Source organism: Excalfactoria chinensis, chromosome 1 (genome assembly GCF_039878825.1).
Source record: "Excalfactoria chinensis isolate bCotChi1 chromosome 1, bCotChi1.hap2, whole genome shotgun sequence".
NCBI classification, from domain to species: domain Eukaryota; kingdom Metazoa; phylum Chordata; class Aves; order Galliformes; family Phasianidae; genus Excalfactoria; species Excalfactoria chinensis.
The window spans coordinates 20,743,232-20,764,077 of record NC_092825.1 but is presented as its reverse complement, the minus strand read 5'-3'; the positions used below and the strand labels follow the sequence as shown (position 1 = coordinate 20,764,077).

Below are 20,846 nucleotides of genomic sequence, written 5' to 3'. Positions count from 1 at the left end.
AAAGAAAAACAAAACAAAACTAGAACAGGTGTACAGTGAAACAGCCATCTAAAATACTGGTGTTGAGAAAGAATTGGGAAGACTTTTCAATTCATGCATCCAACAGATACCAACTGGTACCATCTGAATGTTGACCTGAACAGGTGTTCAGTGTCTTAAAGTCCTTCCCAAACAACCCGTTCCCCAAAACTAAGAAAGCATATCTGAATGAAGGAAAAAGCTTAAGAATCTCTGGCAAAATGCAGCCCCGGGGAGCTACTGAAAAAAGGGAGTTAAGAGACAGAACAACTCCTCTATGAGGCCAGAGCTGGGTCTGTTCAGCCCGCTAGCAACCTGGGGGAAGAAAAAAGGAAGTGGACAGACTATTTAAGAGAGTATGTTGTGATGGGGCAAGGAGAAATAGTTTCAAACTAGAAATAAGACTTAGATTAGGCATAAAGAAGACGTTTTTTATAATAAGGGTGGTGAGGCAGTGGAACAGGTTGCTCAGAGATGTGATGGAAGCCTCATCTCTGGAGACGTTCAAGGTCAGGCTGAGACATGCTCTGAGCTCCCTGATTTAGTTGTAGGCATTCCTGTTCATTGCAGGAGGATAGAGCAACAAAAAGAGACAGTAACACCTTCTAGTAGGACAGCAACATGCTTATAAATACATTCATGAAGAATTAGCTTAGAAAGCAATATAGAAAGTAGCTCACCCTTTCCAAAGACTAGTAATGTCTTAAAAAGAACTCCATCTCTGAAGAGAGATTTTGCTCCCTCAGCTGCTAAACCTTAAATGAGGATAAGGAGGGGCGGACCCCAGGTCCATCATTTTTGGTCACTCAGATGCACTGCTTGCATTTGAGCTCCTTGTGTTAGCCACGCTTTCTTGCCTGGTGCTCAACCATGGTTCAGGCTGTGACCTAGCAATTCCCACGTAGGAGGAGATGGAATAGATGACCTTTAAAGGTCCCTTCCAACTCAAATGATTCTGGGATTCCATGAAATCTACTGTTAGTATAGGAATGACAACAGGGAGCCAGACATAATGCAGTACCAGAAAAAGTGGTGGGGGAAGTAATCAGCTGCCATTTTCCAGATTTAAAGAAAAACCTGCAAAACCTCAGTCATTTGTAAAAGTGATGGAGAAACATGTTCCCATGATGTCAGGCTTTAAATTAATGTATTCATAGTATGGAATCATCTCTATTCTGAGGCCAGCCAGACATAGTGCAGAAGATAAACAAAATGCCCAGTGTAGCCAGTGTTCAGAAACCAGGCAGTCATGCAAGTATGGGCGCTATTTCGAAATGTCTTCAAACCAATCCAAGAGGAACAGCACCAACAAAACAACAACAACAAAAACAAACATGCTGCAAAGCTGATTATTGCTGGCTGCAGCTGGCTGTGACAAGCCAGTTGGGAGACAGTCGTTTGCTTTTAATTGAATACTCAGAGCAAGGAGATTGAAATATTCTTATATTCAAAAAGTGCCAGTAATCAAACACCACCTGCTGTTCTCACATTGTGTTCACATGTGTGCTAAGCAAGCACAATGGCTGTCACTTTGAATTACTGGGTTTGAACATCTTCATACACAAAGTACTGAACAAGGAAAAATGGTGTCAGATCCCTGTTTCATCAGCCACCAGCCTGATTCTTCAGAAGTATTTACTCCAAACTCTGCTTCTTCGCACTTGCTCATCTTTTGCACATACAAATGCAAACATTCCTATCCTTTCTGCCTTTTGTATATGTATACATAATTTCTGAAGCAGCCAGATCACTGGGACACACATTTCAAAGACACCTGATTGATTTCTGAACATTTCCTGATTAGAACAAACTTAGCACCAGAGACACAGCCTGTCTCATTTCTAGCAGTTAAATTCAGTGTTCCTTGGATGCTGAGATATGTACAATCACAGACAAAGACCGAGACCGCAGAAGCTCATATTCTGCCAAACTGAGATCCAAATAACATCTTTTCCTTTCCTGTCCAGCACATTTCCCCATATTTTTTGTGCTAACAGAAAACTGTGCTTCGCTAGCCAGCCTCCAGTTTCTGTGGAACAAAGACTGAAGTTCTACTTTTTATTTAAAGACAATCAAAGCAGTCAGCAGGGAGCAAGAAAAACATCCCTTAACAAGGAAAGTCATCTCCTGGCACTCACAAATGGATTTGCTTTATTTTTCAGAAGAAGAGAGCAATGTCAGACAAGTCAGTGTCAGTGTTAGACAAGAACTACCTCCTGTTGGTTAAGCACATCTGAAACGCCTTGAAAGGAGATGTGAAACACAGGTAACAACACCCTTCTCTCACTCAGTGCTTATCTGGCAACTTCTGTAGCAGGTGTCAAGCAGCCTCTAGATTTTATATTCTGCATGTCTATATTTTATACTCTTGCTGAGAATAAAGTTGTAAGTATGGGCTCCCCTTTTCACTAAAAGAAGCCTGCTTCCCTCCCACTCCAAAACTAGCACCTGCCTCTGGAAGTCAGCTGCGCCTTCTCAAACTGAGGATCTATCATGCTGAGATCAGGGTCTACACTGAAGTTAATGAGTGTGACAGACAGCCATCACTTGGAGCAGAGCAGGGGGAAAACATCTCTTCTACAGTTCTGGGAAAATCTTCATCACTGGCTCCACATTTCACACCTGAGATTTATTTGCACAAAAAGCTGGTCTCTTGGTGCCAGAACAAACCCTTTGTACCTGATGGAGGCTTGAAATTCAAATCATGTACTTTGATGCCACCTTCTATTTCCAGTTATAGATTAAACAGAACCAAACCTTCAACAATAACTGCAGGGTGTGGGGAGCGCAGACTTCAATGATGCAGAAAAGCTGTATCAGGTCAAGACAAATGCTTTGAAGAAAGTACTTGAGAAATGAGAATTAATGTCCACAGCAAGCCTACCTCGGGAATGGCAGGTTTCATTTGAACTTTTTAGTACAGAAAACATGCCAGTGAAAGAATCTTTGGGGCTTTTCTGAACAGAACTAACCTAGCTGTACTCCAGTGAAGTCCCCGCTGTGCACTGACCAGCCATGAAGCTGACAAACTTTATTACAAAACTGTGCTTATCCAGAGGGATCTGACATCTTTTTAAAGGCTGCCTGAATTTAAATCTGAAGAAACAGTCTTTTGCAGTGAGGGAGGTGAAGCACTGCAACAGGTTGCCCAGAGACGTGGTGGATGCCTCATCCCTACATGCACACAAGGCCAGGTTGGATGGGGCCCTGGGCAGCCTGGGCTGGTGATGGCAGCCCTGCCCATGGCACAGGGTTGGAACTGGGTGGTCTTTGAGGCCCAAACCATTCTGTGATTCTGTGATGTGGTCACTGTGGAAGGTTTGCCTCTTTCTGAGTGGCAGAGCCAGCCACAGTACTCTGGCAAAGCTGCAGATGTTTATATGGAAAAGTGTATACATAGCCGAAAGGAGAAAGTAAGACTTCATGAATTACGTCTGTAGGCCATGCACAGCCTCTTTTACCCTACAGAGCACAGCAGCATGCTGATGTACAACAGTGTCTCTACTGTACTCTAAAGGTGAATAAAGTATTCTAGAAGGTGTGGAGGCTGAACATTTTCCATAAATAGGGAACTGATTACAAAATGTTAAATTACTATCTAAGTACCTCTCAAGTACTTGTTTCATTTCCCCAGTCTCAGAGCAAACTTTAATGCAGGATAATGGAGGGTACTGGCCCCTCGTCCTTTGTGACAAATGATAAAAAGAACCAAAGAGCATTTATCTAAATTGCCTAATACTGGTACAAACAGCCAAACCTCACAGCACCAGCTAAAAGCAGGCAGATGTGGTGCTGAAGAACAGGAACATAAGAATCAGCAACAGAAACAGATTACTCTTCTCTCCCTCGCCATTTGTATGTCCTTCTGTATGACCAGGAATATTGGATCAGATTCCAAAAGCAGGGTGGTGAGCCTCTCACCATAACCTATTTTTTTTAATTCTCTTCCCCTTTGTCAGTCCCACCAAGAAAGGTGATTTAGGACCTTCTTTAAAGCACTTTGAACAGCCGACAAATACCGATATGTCAGAAGAAAGGCGGGAGTGGGAAGAAAGAAGAGGCAGATGAAAAAAAACCAACATATAATTTGGGGCTATAGGATACAGTTAAGGTGAAAGCTATATTCACTATTTCATATTTGAAACGTTTCGATTCTTTAAAATCATTTAAAACCTTTTGAACCTCATGTTTCAGAAACTCCAATTAGCTGCAGTCTGATAAAGCAGACCAAAGCCTTTACTTGAACTTTGATTATTTAACACTGCAGAGCAACAGCATCCAGTTTTTACTTGTGGATCTTAGTTTCTTTATCCTGTTAATGCTGCTTCTCTTCTACTCCCTAACAGTGATTACACTGGCCATGGTTCCCAGTGACCACATATTCTATTCTTTTTCACCTTTGCACTGACTTTTCTTTTGCTTCTTTGAGAAGACTGAGTAGGCAGGGGCAAAAAAGAGACTTCTCTATGGTTAACAACACTAGACAGAGCTCTCAGCCCTCCCTTTCAGCATCTACTCCCTGCTATCAGTTCAAGTATCACTGATCCTGATCTGCTCAGATGCAAGCTCCTTCACCAAGTAACCTTGGAGGTCTCCCAAAAAGACATGAGAGGAAGCAAGAAAAGGTAATACTGAAGATATAGCCTTGACCTCAAAATGTGTGTAGAAATATGAAAGAAAATGTAGGAGCACAGATTCTTACGCATCTGTCTGAGTACAAAGACACCAAGGGGAAAGTGCCCTGTTCTTCCTAACATGCCTTCTTTGCTTAAATGAGAACCAGCCATGACTCCGAATGCAAAATTGAGTGTTAAAACATGAGCTGTCCCCATGTGTCAGAGGGGAGAATTTCAAAAGAATGGGAGAGAGATTGGTGGTCTCTAGCTCATTCATTCCATCCTCCTCTCTATATGATACATTGTGTTCTGCAACACCTAATGTTGGTCTAATAAAGATAAATGATCCTGTCAAGATAAGGAAAATGGGAAAAGGGAAGCTGAAACAGTACAAGAGTGAGAAATCTTATTTTAGTCCAACATTACTTCCACCATTCCTCCCCCTACATCCTTCCACCAGTTTAGACCTTGCTTCCCTTCCGCAGCTGTTTTATATACTTGCTAAATGCCAGGTCTCTCTCTCCTCTCTTCATTCTTAGTCAGAATAGCTAAAGCAGTTCAGGTAGTCAAGGAATTTTCAAAATAAAGAGCTTTTAAGGCAAAGAAAAGCACAATGAATCCACAAAACAAATTTCTGAAGAGTAATCCAGGTCAATATACCAAGTTTTGAAGATTGAGAATAATCAGCATTAACTGGAAAAGCAGAACAAATGCTATACTGAATACCTTGTATTATTTTATCATATGTTTTTACCAGTATTCACATTTCTACACATAATTTCTCACAAATAACACATTTCTACAATAATACTCACTCTTCCGAGTTCTTTATCTTCAAGTGCCAGAACCCCAGTGCTTTCTGTAAAGAGCTTTACTTTGACAACAGGCCGAGGATGAGTGGTGGTGAAATCTCCTTGAGTTCCCCACCTACAACAAGGTAAAAGGACAGAATTTAAACAAGCCAGAGGAGATGTTTTAGTGAAAGGACTAATCTTTCAAGCAGAACACACATTACTGCACTGCTAGACTGCAGTTTCTTAAGCATCCAGCATTAAGCATTTACACAGAATCAGCTCTTCTTTGTAATAAGATGCATCAGAATTTTTCTGTATGGCATGTATCAAAGACCAGCTGTGAATTTTTTAATCCAAAACTCACCCAAAGGACAGAAACTAAATGCTCACAGGGGAAACCAACCAGGTAAGTGAGCAATCGAAGTTCTCCTGATAACTATATTATGTTCAGCACTGTGCATAAGAAAAACTAACTTATTCAGAGAAGTATCAGGTTTTCATCTTCAAAAAAGAAACCCACCCACTTACTTGCTTGATTTCAGGTAAATGGACTACGCAGAAAATAAGAGATTTGAACATAGGAAAACCTAACACTTCATGTGATGTTGCACTTTAGTACAGAACTGCAGGAACAACAACAACAAAAAAAAACAAAACACAAATGCAAATCTTGGAAAATTGTTGGATAAATTGTTATTTATCAGAGCAGCTACAACTGCAAGATAATTGCTGCCACAGGGCTTCATAGCTTTGGAGAAGCTTAATTAGGCAAACTTATAGTTGGGAATCTTATTTCAGTTGGTTTTACTCTGCCCTGTGCCAGTGGTACAAAAACCAGAAAGGCTTATGACTTCCAGCTTCCTCTGACAAAGCAATTCATTCTCCTACAGAGCTGCAAAGTAATCACTGAATACTGTAATTCTGACCATATTAGCAGGTGTGAACAAAATGCAACAAGCTAAGCTCCAGTTACTCTCCTTTAGTCTCCTACTACTTAACTTACTGAGATCATCAGAAACTGAAGAAATAAAGAAAACAGGAGAGTGCCCAAGTATGCTCTATAAAAGGATATAGATCACACAAGTTAAAATCTTACAGGACATCATTTACAAAAAACAATGTTTTACTTTCAAGGATAATTCATTTGGACTCTCCGTTCCTGGAAAATGAACATATATTAATAAACCTCCACGAAAGGGATCTAAAAGGTAAAAGAAACTTGCAACTAACAAAAGTTACAAATTTCAAGACGAAATCTAGAAAGTAAGACATAACAGAAACAAAATATTCTCATGAAAGTGGTGGTTCTGCATCAAGTCCTACAGGTGACTCAACAACAAAGGTGAGGTCCACTGAAAATTAAGCGAATCTCTCACTCTGTTCTGTCTTCTTTGCTTTGCCTGGACTAGCCAGATGTTTGCTCTCTGTGTTCGTGGTGAACACAGCCTTACTCTCAGCCAAAGTGCTAATTGAAAAATTGAAACAGGGACTCTGAAAAGAAATTACCTTCCTCAGAGGGAGAAAACTCGTTTTGTGATCTAGTGATAGATGTTGCACTGGCAGGACAGGTAATGCCCAGCACTGCTGCTCTTCCCCAGGGCAGTCCCAGGGGCTAGGTTTTGTCACGATACAGAAATCAGATTTCCACATAGAAAGCAACCTTACAGAAGATGAGTCTCCCAGGAACCCAGTGTCCAGGAATAATAATAATACTCCCTTGCAATCTCAAACACTATCTAAGCATGTTGTTGATGCTCTCTCAAGAACATGGGGGCCAGGGTGTATTTGCCCTGGAACTTCCTGGATCCGCCCACACTACCACGGACAGGACCACCCAAATAATTGAAGACAAACCTTTCCCTATTAGAACCCAACAAATAAACAATAATAATAATAATAAAATCCCACACAAGAACTTCTCTACAAAGATCAAGTGCTAGTATTAACTCACAGATGGAAGTAAACAAATCAGAAGAATCACCACCTTAAATATCAGATAGGATTACTGTCCTTGACTGACATCTTTCTCACACACCTTTTTCCATCTACAGCAGGGAATTAAATACCTTGTCTGAAAAGCAACGGTCTGGATCAATTCATAAAGCTTAGTGTTCATGGTGGAAATATTCCATGCACTAATCCTATGCTCCTTGCTGATCTTATGTCTGTGCCTTTGGAAATGAACTGCCCGGTAAAGCAGATGGTCACAGTTTTCTACCTTAAGACTTCAGCTGCATACCTCAAGAGCTAGCATTTAAGCAACTATGTTCTGTTGGAAAAGGCAAACCCAAGATTGTATTATTTAGCTTTATGGCTAAAGTACTTTCCTTTCTTTTTTAATTTACAACTGCCAATATCAAAGCAAACACGTACAAAGCTCACAGATATTTTCCCTCATGATTGCCTGTGAATTACTACTACCCAAGCCTTGTTTCTTTGGAGCTTAGCATAGGTATCTTTCTTCATACCATCTGAAATCAGATGTTGAAAGAAAGAATTTAGCGTATTTATTTTGCTCTGATGCTCCCAAGAATAAGCAAGGGTGTAAGAGATTCAATAGTCCAAAGAAACAGAGTTTATCAGTAAAACTGATAAAAAATTATTTACTCTGTTACTGTAAAATTCTGTCAATTTTTCCACACTTTTGGTTATTTATTTCATAACTTCATACTTGTAAAGGAGGTGTTAAATTTAATTGTGAAAAACAGACTAGGAGGATACCTAATTGCTCAGGGAATTAACATCCAAACAGTAATCAGTATGATGCAAATCCTGATCACCATTACCAGAGGTTCTTATTTCAATTTATAGATTCTATGCGCTAATATCATTATACCCACTGGGTTTCTCAAAAAATCAACATTTTTTTTTTTTTCTTCCAAAACACATTTGTCTTCCATTAAATGCATTACTTAATAATGACTGAAATGTTAATATTTCCTGCTCTCACTTCTGCTTCATTTCGTTGGAGTTGCTGTCATGGAACATTTCCTTTAAAAGCTTGGCTGCTCAGTACAGGCAGGCAAATATGTAATTTTTCTTTTAATGTAAGGGTTGCAGCCTGATATTTTCCTTGAGAAAGACACAGCGATATTTGTAAGACTGAATAATTTCAGCTGTTTAACTGAACAACTTTAACTTTTTTAAAAGTAAGAGCCAGCAATGTGCCCCGTGGACTTGGAGCACAGGATGTAGAAGAGGTACTTTTCTATTTATTTTAATTTTCATTGGCAATGGCTGTAAAACATTTGCTGTAAGAAAGTAAATTCTACAGCTGACCTACGCCTTTCATACAGAGAAGAAGGTGAGCCTGGAGGTTCCAACTTGGCTTTCTGTAAAGACAGAATATGGAAATCAAACGCGCCATTCTGATACCATTTGAGACACATTATCTTGCGGAATACTTATTTCAACTTTTTCTCTATTATGCAGATACTGAACAGTGGGAGAAAGAGCAAAAAAACAACAGGCTTTTACTGTCAGATGTCAGTAAATACTGATAGCAGCAAATGAGCCACTTTTACAGATTCAGAGAAGCTGCCAAGTTACGAATGTTTGTCCAATGATTTTTGCACACGTGACTACTTGGACTACATGGGAAGCTCAAAATGTGTCTAAAAACCACAAAGCATGAATTGCATTCACTATTCATATTCATTTAAAACCATTCCCATTATTCACCTTATTTTATTTTATTTTATTTTATTTTATTTTATTTTATTTTATTTTATTTTATTTTATTTTATTTTATTTTATTTTATTTTATTTTATTTTATTTTATTTTTTAATTCTTGCTAGAAAAGTATCCAGAAGATGCAATAAGTTTCACACTAAATGCTGCCGTGCCTCCCACTGCATTGCCAGCTGTGTGACATGTAAAACACCCATCGACTGTAGGGCTAAAAAAAGTCTTCCAGCTCAGGTTTGGTTACGTTATTTTCCTTTGTATTCATCATTTGCCTGGTTTCGCCTTCTTATTCTCCTTACTGCAGAAAATGGAATAGTTTGATGCTTGATCACCTTTAAGCATGTTTTCATCACTGGTTTCAGAGGTACGCAGCGCAGATAACACAACTGGTGACAGAGCCAAAGTTCACTTCGCTTCACTGCAAAAGGGATAACCCCGCTGCCAGCAAAGGTGTTTATATCAGATGAAGATACATCATTGTGTCACAGAACCCACTCTAAGGAAATTTATTTTTCTACTTCATTTCAGAGCACATTCTGTACCCTGGGAACAACAAGAAGTTTCTCTCACAGCTTTTCTGTTCTAATCTGTTAGTCAAAACTTTTCTTTATGAGATCTTAAATCTCCAGCCTTACATTGGAATGAATGTTATGAAATTTATTAGTCTAAGCAAACATCCAGAAATTTTGTTTTTGCAAACATGGAACATTTTATCTGCAGCAAAATATCAAGTCTAAAGAATTTTGCACCGTCGGGATCTGACTTTCCTCAACAACTGCTGAGGAATTAATTAATGAAATGAAAAGGAGCGTATTGACGTCTCCCTCATGATTCCTATTCATCTTTGATTCGTGGTTTAAATATACTACATAAATCTACCTTGAAAGATTTGATCATCCTTCATTATATCACTTTGTGAGGTTTCCTTGAAGAGTTTTCTCATTCCCTGTCTGCAGAAGGGATGTGCTACTGAGTTGGGATGCACATGACAGCCCATCGGAGCCAGTCTGTGAGCAGCACGGTGCTCCATAGGGCAAGGAATATTTGGCACCACTTATCTGGGCTTATCTTAAAGCTGGTCTGAAAATACTATATCCAAGTCTTCCTAACATGCCCACATCCCCCTTTTTTCCACAATCTATACTGTCTTAGTTGCTTCTGTATTGCTGGGAGAGGGTAGAAAAATAGGTAGTCACAATCTTCAGGTTAGAAAACGTACTTCAGTGTAAAGAGGTGGGCTGAAAGGTCTGGAAAGAGAACAGTGGGACGGAGACTTCAGCACCTCACTGCCATGTCTGGTAGCACTGATCTTTCTATCACCTACACCACATCACACCACATCTACAAATCCAGGTCGGACAAACTTTCTGTTGTTAGAAAGTATTACAAATAGTATATTAAAAAAAATGAGTGATATTCTGTTATTCAGGTGAACATGGAATTCATGAAGTGCTGTACATTATCAGCTACCACTACACACATAACTGCGTCTATAACTGCACATACAACTGCAGAGAGAGAGAGAAGATGAGAGTAAGCCAGCAGCTGTGCCAGCAGTACAAGATACCCTGAATATCGTACACATTTCTTTTTCTGTTAGCACAGAAACACCTATCTGTTTGGCAGTGACTGTTGCCAGGACTCTACAATAGAAATCACAGCATTAAAAGCTGTCTCATATAACTCCATGACATGTTTATTTCTCTTTTGCACATCTTAGAATATAATACAAACATTCCACGTTCTCCCTTTCATGGAATTTATGGAAAAGAACTTTGAAATATTAATGCACAAATGAGAGAAACTTACTATAAAGCACCAAGAATTTAATACAGTCATGAATATTTCTTATATGCAACATAATTATTTTATTGTATATTTATGTATATATTCTCCCTTACATCAGTGGGATTTGGAGTTCACATTTGAAACCACAAGGAGAAGAGCTTGTCTATTTTTACCATTCTATAATGGTTATGACGCTGTTCAGATTGCAAATATTCTTCTTGGGAAAGAAGAAAAAAAAATCTACCTTTTATTATTTCTCTACTTGAAAACTACTCATTTATTTTGATGAAAGTGCAAAGAGAATAATTTCCAGCATCAGAGCCAGTACATTAAATTGCAGCCGAAATGCAATGCATTAAGCAGGTTCTAAACAAATCATAATGTCCTTTTAAAGTACGGGCACAAACATACCTTGTGCTTAGGAAACTAAACTGTGGGCTTTGTCAAGTATTTCAGATACTCATAACCAATCTCATCTTTTACATGTCTTGTTTCTGCTCTTCCCTGTACTGCTACGATGCCACAATTTCATGGAGAAATCTCATTGAGAACTACAGATTCATTGTTTTTTTGATCACTGCTACAGAAATAGTGTTAAATCCCCTAAATGCTCTTAAAGTCCGTCAGCTAGTGAAGGGGAATTACTACTGCAGTGCTGCAATAGCTTTAACTCTGAAGTTTACATCAAAATCTTCCTAAAAGTACAAAATATTGATATAAGAAACATTAATTGTTCTGCAGAGATGCATGGCAGAAGGAAGGAGAAACTCAGAACACTGAGACATTTAGGTCCAAGGATGGCAAGTAATGTGATTTCCTTTAGGTATCATCATTGATTTCACCTAAAGAAGTAAAACTTACACTTAAGTTTCTTTGTTTTTATTTTTCTTTTTAAAACAAATAAACAAATAAAAAACCTCCATGTTTGTGGTACTTCTGTGTATATGTCTACACCAGAAAAACAGTCCAACTTTATTGTGTCTAGTATCCAAGTCCAACCTTTACCATCCTAACCCCACAGTGGATAGAGCTTTCCTGCTCCTTCCAGTAGCAATTGCTACTTAGTCTTTCTAAAACCAGAAATACCATGCTTCCTCCTTCATCATCCCCCCAGCAGCAGCCACCACAACCAAAACTCACCTTCTGCCATCCATATGGTCAGGTAAGGTGGATGCTGTTGCTATCAACAGGTAGACCAAGCATTGCTGGGAAACCACTGCCTCCCAGCGAGCAGCTAAAATCCCTTTCCTTTGCTGTGTGAGAGGTTCATGAAAGGCTTCGATAACTTTATGCCCTGAGATGTGCAGGTGTAATCTGAAGTACCTCAGTTGTATTTCTCTGCATTTCAACCTTTTACCTCTCTATCCTGGGAACTATTAAGTGAGCACACAGGCTTTTAGAAACCCAGACCAAGACTTCTGTCTATTCACTGCTTCCCATAGAGAAAAGTTGAGTATATAAAATCCTGTACCTGCACACAATGTTCTAAGAAGCCCGTAATTCAATTCCTGAATGCACTGTCTAGGCACCATCTTGTGCAGCCACTGACAGTCTGAATGGTTCTTTATCTAAGAATTCAGCAGAAAAATTAAAGATTTTTAAGCTGATCTGTTAGAAAACACTGTCAACTCTTCCCAGAACTCGACTTTGCAGAGCTGAAAGCACCAAATCTGGTCCTCATCTAGGCAAGAGCAAGGATACCTTGTTTTTGTGGTACTGCAAAGCTCCTTTACATAACCAGAGCAACACAAATAAGAAAAAAAGTAATCTTATCATCTGGGATTTTTTTTTTTTTCACAGCTTTCTTTTGGTAAAAATAATAACTGTTTAAAACAAGGGAATTAACAGAGCTCAAAATTACTAACAATTTATCAGAGAGCGAATAGCAACTTAGACACAATCCCGTATTTCTTTTTAAACAGAGAATATCAATAATATCTGAAAAAAATTAATTTGCAAAAATTAAAATGACAACACTGTCGTAATTTTTCTTTAAACTCGAAAAGCGTCCAATATAACAGAAAAGAAAAACAGAGAGGAACTCTATACATAACAAACAATACGTTGCTCCAAAAGTAACGCCTCCTATTTATTTCTGTGGAAATTAGAACAGAAACAAAGAGTGCAATAACACTGTTTGATGGAGCAAACTCTCTGTTACAAAACACTGTGTTTCAACACAGTTATCACCGGTAGCTACATGTTTTCACCAGCAATGAAAAGGAGCCTGTGTGCTCTGCTGGTTAAAAATCTGCATCAATAAACACGGCCCACAATTTCACAGTTTCTACACCTGTATCAATGCTAGGGAAATGTCGTCCATGCAGTTCTTCTTTCATGGGCCCAAACAGATGGAAGTTAGAAGGCAACAAATTGGACTATATGGTGGGTGTGGTAGGACAGTCCAGCCAAGATGGGGAATGTGCTCAACAGTCTGTAAACTAGTATGGGGCCTGACTCTGGCCTAGCTGAGCCTTCAGCTTAGCCTGCATCATGATGCAGCAGTCAGAGTTAATGGTATATCTGGGTTCCAGGAAATCTGAAAGGATTGTCCCTTCCCTATCCCAAAAGACAGCGCACATCACTTTTCACTTTACCTGCTGAGGGCCATGTCTTGATCTTTTTCTTTGATGGGGAAGTCACATGTAGCCACGCCATGGATTGCCGTTTCAACTCCGGCTCATAGTAGTGACATCATGTTTCATCACTGGTGATAATGCAATCCAGGAAACTGTCATTTTCAGCCTCATATTGGTCCAACAGGTCCAGACAAACTTGCATACTATATTTTTTCTCCTGTGAGTATTTGTGGGATCCACCTCACACATAATTTGCAATATTCCAGCACTACCACCAGTGCACTGAAGCTGATATTCCACTCCATACACAGCTACCTGGTTATAATCTGCCAATTTGTGCGGATGAACTGATCAAGATGATCTTCATGTCATACTGTGACAGCTGTACACAGCCATCCAGAACACAGCTCATCTTTCACATTGCTGTCACAACTCTGAAATGCATCACCCACTGCCTCACCGTGATCACATCCACTGCTTGGTCTCCATCAACATTCAGCAAGCACTGATGAATGACAATGGGTGCCATTTTTTCCACATGGAGTAATTCAATGACACACCTTTGCTTCTTATGCAATTCCATACAGAACACCATTTCATAAGACTGCCCCTCTGCTACCATCTGTCACACAGCAAAAACACGTAATGGAATAGTGATGGGAAGATTCCATCTTTACTACCATACAATGAACATCTGCCTTTGACATTGTAGGCAAACATCATAAATTAGAAGGCATTACATTCAGTGCAGCCCTCATAAAAGCAACATTGAAAACATTTTCTACGTTGAAAAAATGGAAGCAGTACATTCTAACACTATCTACAGAATGCTATTATAACAGGTATTTTCAAACAAGCATGAAACTATGAGCAAATTATTACGCAGTATTGCTTTTCCATCTCACTTTCAGTGCAGGCAATCAAGACAAGTCAGGATGGAGATTTTTATGGGTGTGCAACAAGACTGGCACACTTCTGGGTGCTGGGAACCACTGGTGTATATTTGTGTGAAGAATTAATGAGAGGCATTAACTCCTGTCTCCCACCAACTTGCAAATCCAGCCAGGGACTGGTGACAGGTATAAAAGCAAAACATGCCCATCTTTGATCTTATAGTTTCTATATGTATATTTAGCCATGTCTTGAAACAGAATGAAAAAGAACCATCACAACACTGTTAAAAGTTGCAAAGCCTATTTTTTAATGCTCTTCAGTATTTGTCTGGCACTTTAAAGCTTCCAAACATTGTACAAATGTTGATGCACTGTCAGCACTTTGATGAAGTAGATAGATATTGTCATCTCAGCCTAAGGATGTGGGAAAGCACATCACAAAATAGACTGACTTATCTGAGTCTGCACAGTCTATCAGGGAACACCCAGGAATCAAAGCAGAGAATTTCAGTATTCCATCTGGCATTCTACCACTTCTCTTTTATACTGAAGCTCCTTTTTTCCATTCTGACACCTACTGTTCTTATCAGCTGTCCACATTATTCTGCCTCTGTTTCTGAGCTACTCCTACTCTCAATCTGTTGGCATTGCTTTCAAGCAGGCACATTAACCTGGAGAATCACACTTTATATGCTAAGTACTTATTCAGTCGTTTCAAGACCTATACATTTTCTTTCTTCATCTGTAACAGTGTACTCCCCACTCTGCAACCTGACCGCTCACCATTAACCCTGCTCAAGCAATAGGCATCAGTGTGGTAGCAACGGCTGCATCTGGCTAAGGCTGGACTCTGGGAAGACAACACAATAACCAGGGGCTAACTGAGCATGCTCCAAACAAAATACAGCTGATGTGCAGGTAGAACTTTGAGTCAATCATATTACTCCACGAATAGAGGTCAGCCCAGAGCCCACTGCACTCTCCTGTACTGCAGTGGGCTACATGCCAGGAATAGGAACACCTCTCAAGGTTGTTCCTTGAGGCTGATAGATTCCTTATCCGTGACATATCCTTGGTAAGAGACTAACACGATGCTGAAGCTTTGGTAAGTTGCATCTTAGATTGATTGTGCACATAATGCTTTAGACATAAACTGTTGATCAAGTCTGAAACTAAGACCGAACCCACACTGTTCTGAGGAGTCTAAAAAGCAAGGGAATCTGCTCTGAGTCTCAGGACTCAGCACGAGAGTCTTAACAATTCTGTGTGACCCTGTCCTTTATGCAGCATACTGAGTATACCTGGCCATTGAATCCTGTTAAACCATCGCCTTATTAACCATTCAGCCTTGCTAAATCACTGTTATACCAATAAAACATATTGCTGCTTCTCTCTTGTGCGTGAAGTGCATCATTCATCTGTGACAACATCTGCTCGGTGGACTTTTCTGTATTCTTAAAGTACTGGGGCTCTTGACATCCTTATGCATGAGAATCCATGCACATACTGGCACACTGACAGGAAAGAAGAGCCTGCTCACACTGGGATGAAAAACTGTCACAAAGATTTGAGATACACAAAGTATTCTTAAACCGAATAGGGATCAAAAGTAAGATCTTCAAAGATTCTTTTTTCCAATAACCTCTTCCTTAACCTTTCTCTTCACCCAAACAAAACAAATCAAAACTGAATAAAACACATCAAATCTGTCCCAATTTGAACACTGCATCTGGTCAAATACTTAGAAATTATTTCCATCAATCTAAGCAGATTTTTGTAAAGCCACTCCAGACGAGGACAGAAGAACGACACATTTTGCAGATGTAAAATGGGACATTTTAATAACGCCAAAGCTTAGAGAAATCCCAAGGAACTTTTCTTCCACACAATTACCCAGAACAATTTTCAGTAATTCAGTTTTCCGGAGACGAGATGTGCAAAGATCACTAAATTTCAAATTTCACCTCCTCTCTATCAGAAAACTCCAGGAGGTGAACACAATTCGAGGCAGAATGTGATGTAATGTTTCCCTCTCCGGCCTTCTTTTGACAGACATCCATCCTGCTATGTGATGTGTTGCAGGCAGATATAAGCTGTCTTTGCCCTCACTCTGACCCAGCCAGAGACCACGCAGCTATGTTAGTATGATGTTTGGCCTGATCCAATGCATTTTTCTTCTAAGCAGCGCTTAATTGTCTTTGGCTCAACACCGCACTACTCACAGCTAAATGCTTTCCAGTTTGAAGCTGGATCACACATTCAGAGATGCTTTAGTGCAACGCTATGCCTGCCTGCAAAATATTAATCACAATTGCTGTGGATCAGGTGGGAATGAGACTGGAAACAAATATATCACATTCATTAAGCAGTGAATATACTGCCTCACTCCAAGCCTTAATTGTTAGATTGAAGGTGAGAACAGCAGGACATGCACCTTAGAGCCCCAAGGTTTTCAAAATTCACTGAAAAAAACAGAACATAAAACTGAGCCCAGCCTTGCGAGGTGTTTATTATATTGTAAAAGGATAGAGTCGTCCCCAAACAGCCGCTGTATCATAGCAGTGATGTTATGCTTGAGTGGAGGTTGATAGTGTGCCAAAACCCAGCGTTTGTTAGACTTCCACAATTTTTCTCAAAAAAAAAAAGAAAAAAGAAAAAAGAACTACAAGATTTTAGGGATATGAGAAAGGGTTTGGGATGAAGAATTTGGGAGATGGAGTAATTTGCCAATTATTTTAAAAAAAGGAAAGGACAACACATTTATTATGGTATTAAGAAAGAGCTATTCCACTGATCAGCTCAGCAGTGCCACCAGATGAAGGGAGTTAATGCGTCACTCGGCACAGAGAACCTGCTCACTGGGAAGCCCCCTTCTCATTGACTTCTGCTTGGCTGCAGCAGGATGCAGAGCACCGAATCACAATCTCTGAGAGTACAAACATCATGCAAGAGGAGAAATCCTGGTCACTTTCATACAGTTATTAACTTGCTCAGCACACAGAGGCAGAACAGCGACCAGGATTTAGCCAAAACAATCAAAAGAAGAAAATAAAATATACATGCCCTAGAGGCAGGAGGATGATGTTTATTGATAACTGTCCAAATAGAGTAGAAATTACAGCCATCTTTAATTACCTCCTTTCCTCCCAGTTTGTTCCATACCACACTTGTAGCAGATCTGTGAATATTCCTTTCTAACAACAGGGCTTTTCTCACATCCCTTAGGTAAACAGGATTACAAGAGAATATTTTGAGGGTTAATCACAGAATCACAGCAATGTTTAGGCTGGAAGAAACCTCTGGAGGTCACCTGGTTCAAGATCAGCACAAAGCCAGTCAGGTCAGGTTGCTCAAGTTACTATCCAGTCGAGTTTCAAATAGCCTTTAATATTAGAAGCCTATAGAAAATTCATACTGCTCTGTAACCAGAGAGGGGAATATCTGCTAGACAATATAACATAGCACTAAATACTAGAATGTAGCATACACAATTACTTATTTTAGAAATCCCAACTTTTTTATCCTTGTGGATACCATATTGATCTTCATACCTCAGATGATTAGATATTATTATTATTATTATTATTATTATTATTTTTAAAGGAGCAAGCAATTGATCAGGCAACAAGAACAGCTGAATAAAACTGTCATGTAAATGTTTATCTGAGTCCATATCCCTTCTGCAAAATGCTTTTATCATTAATCCAGAACACAGGCTGGGATAAATGTGTGTTTTCCCCTCCCATTTTTTCCTCTGCAGAACCAAGAAAGCATCAGCTAATTTTCTACTGGCAATTTTGTTTCTCCTCTTTGCAGCTGGACACTGGAAAGGCTCATACAATAGTTGCATGTGGCACCCAATTTTTTACCAGGTAATTTCTTCCGTCCTATTTTGAGAATTGCCCCAATCATGACAATGAAAGAAGAAAGACTTTCTGACATATGCCAAGACAAAGCCATGATGGAATTTATCCTTCAAAGACAAGGATAATCAGTATGTAATTTACTCCAATCTTGCTTATGAAAGCAGATGAGCCTTGTTTCCTGCGCGGCCTTTATTTCTTTCACTTCCCTAAGATTCCAAAATACTGAAAGATGCCCAACTTAGCCAAGTTTACTACATTGTCCATGTTAACATAATTAGAAATCACGCCTCTTATGTGTTAGTCTTTGAAATAATCTTAGTGGGAATACACAGAGGTTCTCTCTTATAAACAGGCTCATTTTTGTAAACGACACACAAAATCCATTTATGTTTTAAAGAAGAAAAGTCTGGATGCCAAATATGCTGAATAATTCTACTTTATTATCCTCTGTAAAATCAACTTGGGATTTCACTGCAATTATCTGCAATTAAAATTAAAAACTTCCAGAGCTAATAGTCAAAAGAACATTTGAAATCCATCAAATAAAAGACGATGCTTATGCAGCTAAATTCTAAAGATTATTTATCCTCAGGAGGTGTAATGGAAAGCATATGAACAACAAGCTGAGCAAGGTTAGATGAGGCACAATGGAAGCACAATCTCACTATCCCTCTCTAAAAATCCCATGTGCAAAGACACTCATTTTAACCAAAAAATAACCCAGAAAAACAGCTGGAAAAAAATATCCACACCCTTAGAAGAATTGGTTGGCTTATGAGGAAGAGAACATTATGATTACAGTCTATGAGCAAGTAGTGTTTCTATCCCTCATTTCTTCTCATATTTAGTCTACAGTTTTATACTCAAGACTCAAAGCAATACAATGTAGAGACAACTGTTTCATCCTTTTTTTTCCTCCAGTGCACGTGCAAAAAGATGGATTACTACAAATACAAACAATATTCAGAATGATCAACAGTATAATTAAATTATTACTGATCAAAATTAACCTTATTTATGCAGATACATTAGACATAGATGAAAAGCAGATGAAAAAAATGCATGCCTTCCCTTTTTCTTTAGGTACTGCATTATTTGCGTCATGCAACCAAGTTGTGATGGTTGTAGACATGATCACCTCTGTGTTTCCCTTAATCAAAAACAAAAATTATAAAGTCGCAGTTACTGTGATGAATGAATAAAACCATTTGATGCTCAGAAGGTGACTGTCACACCCTATAAATGTCTGTCCCTTTATCCATCAGTAACTTCATAAAATCACAGAACAGTCTGGGTTGGAAAGGACCCTTAAGATCATCCAGTTCCAACCCCCCCACTACAGGTAGGGACACCTCCATCTACACCAGGTTGCTCACAGCCCCATCCAGCCTGGCCTTGAATGCTTCCAGGGAGTGGGCATCCACAACCTTGCTGGGCAACCTGTTCCAATGTGTCGCCATTCTCACAGTAAAGAATTTCTTCCTAATATCTAAACTAAATCTACCCTCTTCCAGTTTACAGCCATTTCCCCCCATCCTGTCCCTACATGCCTTTATAACAAGTCCCTCCTGAACTTTCCAGTAGGCCCCGACAGGTACTGGAAGGCCACTGTAAGTTTCCCCTAAAGCCTTCTCCAGGCTGAAGAGCCCCAACACTTTTAGCCTGCCCCCATACGGACCATCTTAGGTCACAACATGAAAATATCACCAACAAATTATATTAGAAAGATTCGTGTTTTTTAATAGTGATCATGTGTCCTTTCAGGAAGTTCAAAGTCTTGAAAATTAAGCTTTTATTTTCCCTCTTAAAAAAATAAAAAAATAAATAACAAAACCCTTCTATAAAACCTTACTAAATAATCTTTGATTATGTATCTGCAAGTATTGTCATATCCCAAATACTTTATGGAATTAATGTTGGTACAATATTGCATAGAAAGAAAGCGAGCAGCATTTATTTTACTCATGCAGCCTTGACTGAGGTTCCCTGCCTCCTCTGGGCAGACTCTTAATCACACATTGTTCATGTATTTCTAATATAACAGCCATTTTTACAAGGTTATACAGTCACTGGCAGCACAAATGATCATCTCATTTGTCTTATTTACACGATGAATATGCTTGTTGCATCAAAATTTTCTCATCATGTCAGACGAGATCTTTTCCTTCTCCATAAACATCCGATGACAGATTAACAACTGTAGCGATAAAAACAACACATTCCCAACTTTCATTTTTGGGCATGATTATCCATATCCAGAAGATAACATTTTTAAGAAACAGCCTTATTTAATATTCAGAATGAATAAAATCAATGATAAAAAAACATGCGGATGCCAGACTCCACACGACTGAAAACTCAGCCACATCAGTAACATTTGAAGAATGAAATTAGTGCTGGATTTTGCAAGACGCTCCCTGTGGAGCCACTGCAAGAAAATGATGCAAAGAATCCTGGAGCTGAAGTGGGTCCTCTGAAGGCTCTGCTACTGATGTCTGCCGGAAAAGGTCACAGGCTTTGTTGGAGGGATTTTCAGCGGGGCGAAAAGGCTAGAAACAGTTGGAAGGAATGAAGAATATTTCACAGGCGTTGGAAGCTGCGTAA

The 20,846-nt window shown here is 39.3% G+C and overlaps 1 protein-coding gene across 3 annotated transcripts in view; it reads right to left on the bottom strand.

The window, feature by feature from the left end:
• Window positions 1–20,846, bottom strand: part of CADPS2 (calcium dependent secretion activator 2) — a 283,917-nt gene that overhangs the window by 137,088 nt on the left and 125,983 nt on the right. For all 3 annotated transcript variants that reach the window (XM_072335394.1, XM_072335402.1, XM_072335413.1), the window contains exon 7: window positions 5,450–5,561. In XM_072335394.1, coding sequence (XP_072191495.1) covers window positions 5,450–5,561 — 112 coding nt within the window. The remainder of the gene's footprint in view (window positions 1–5,449; window positions 5,562–20,846) is intronic.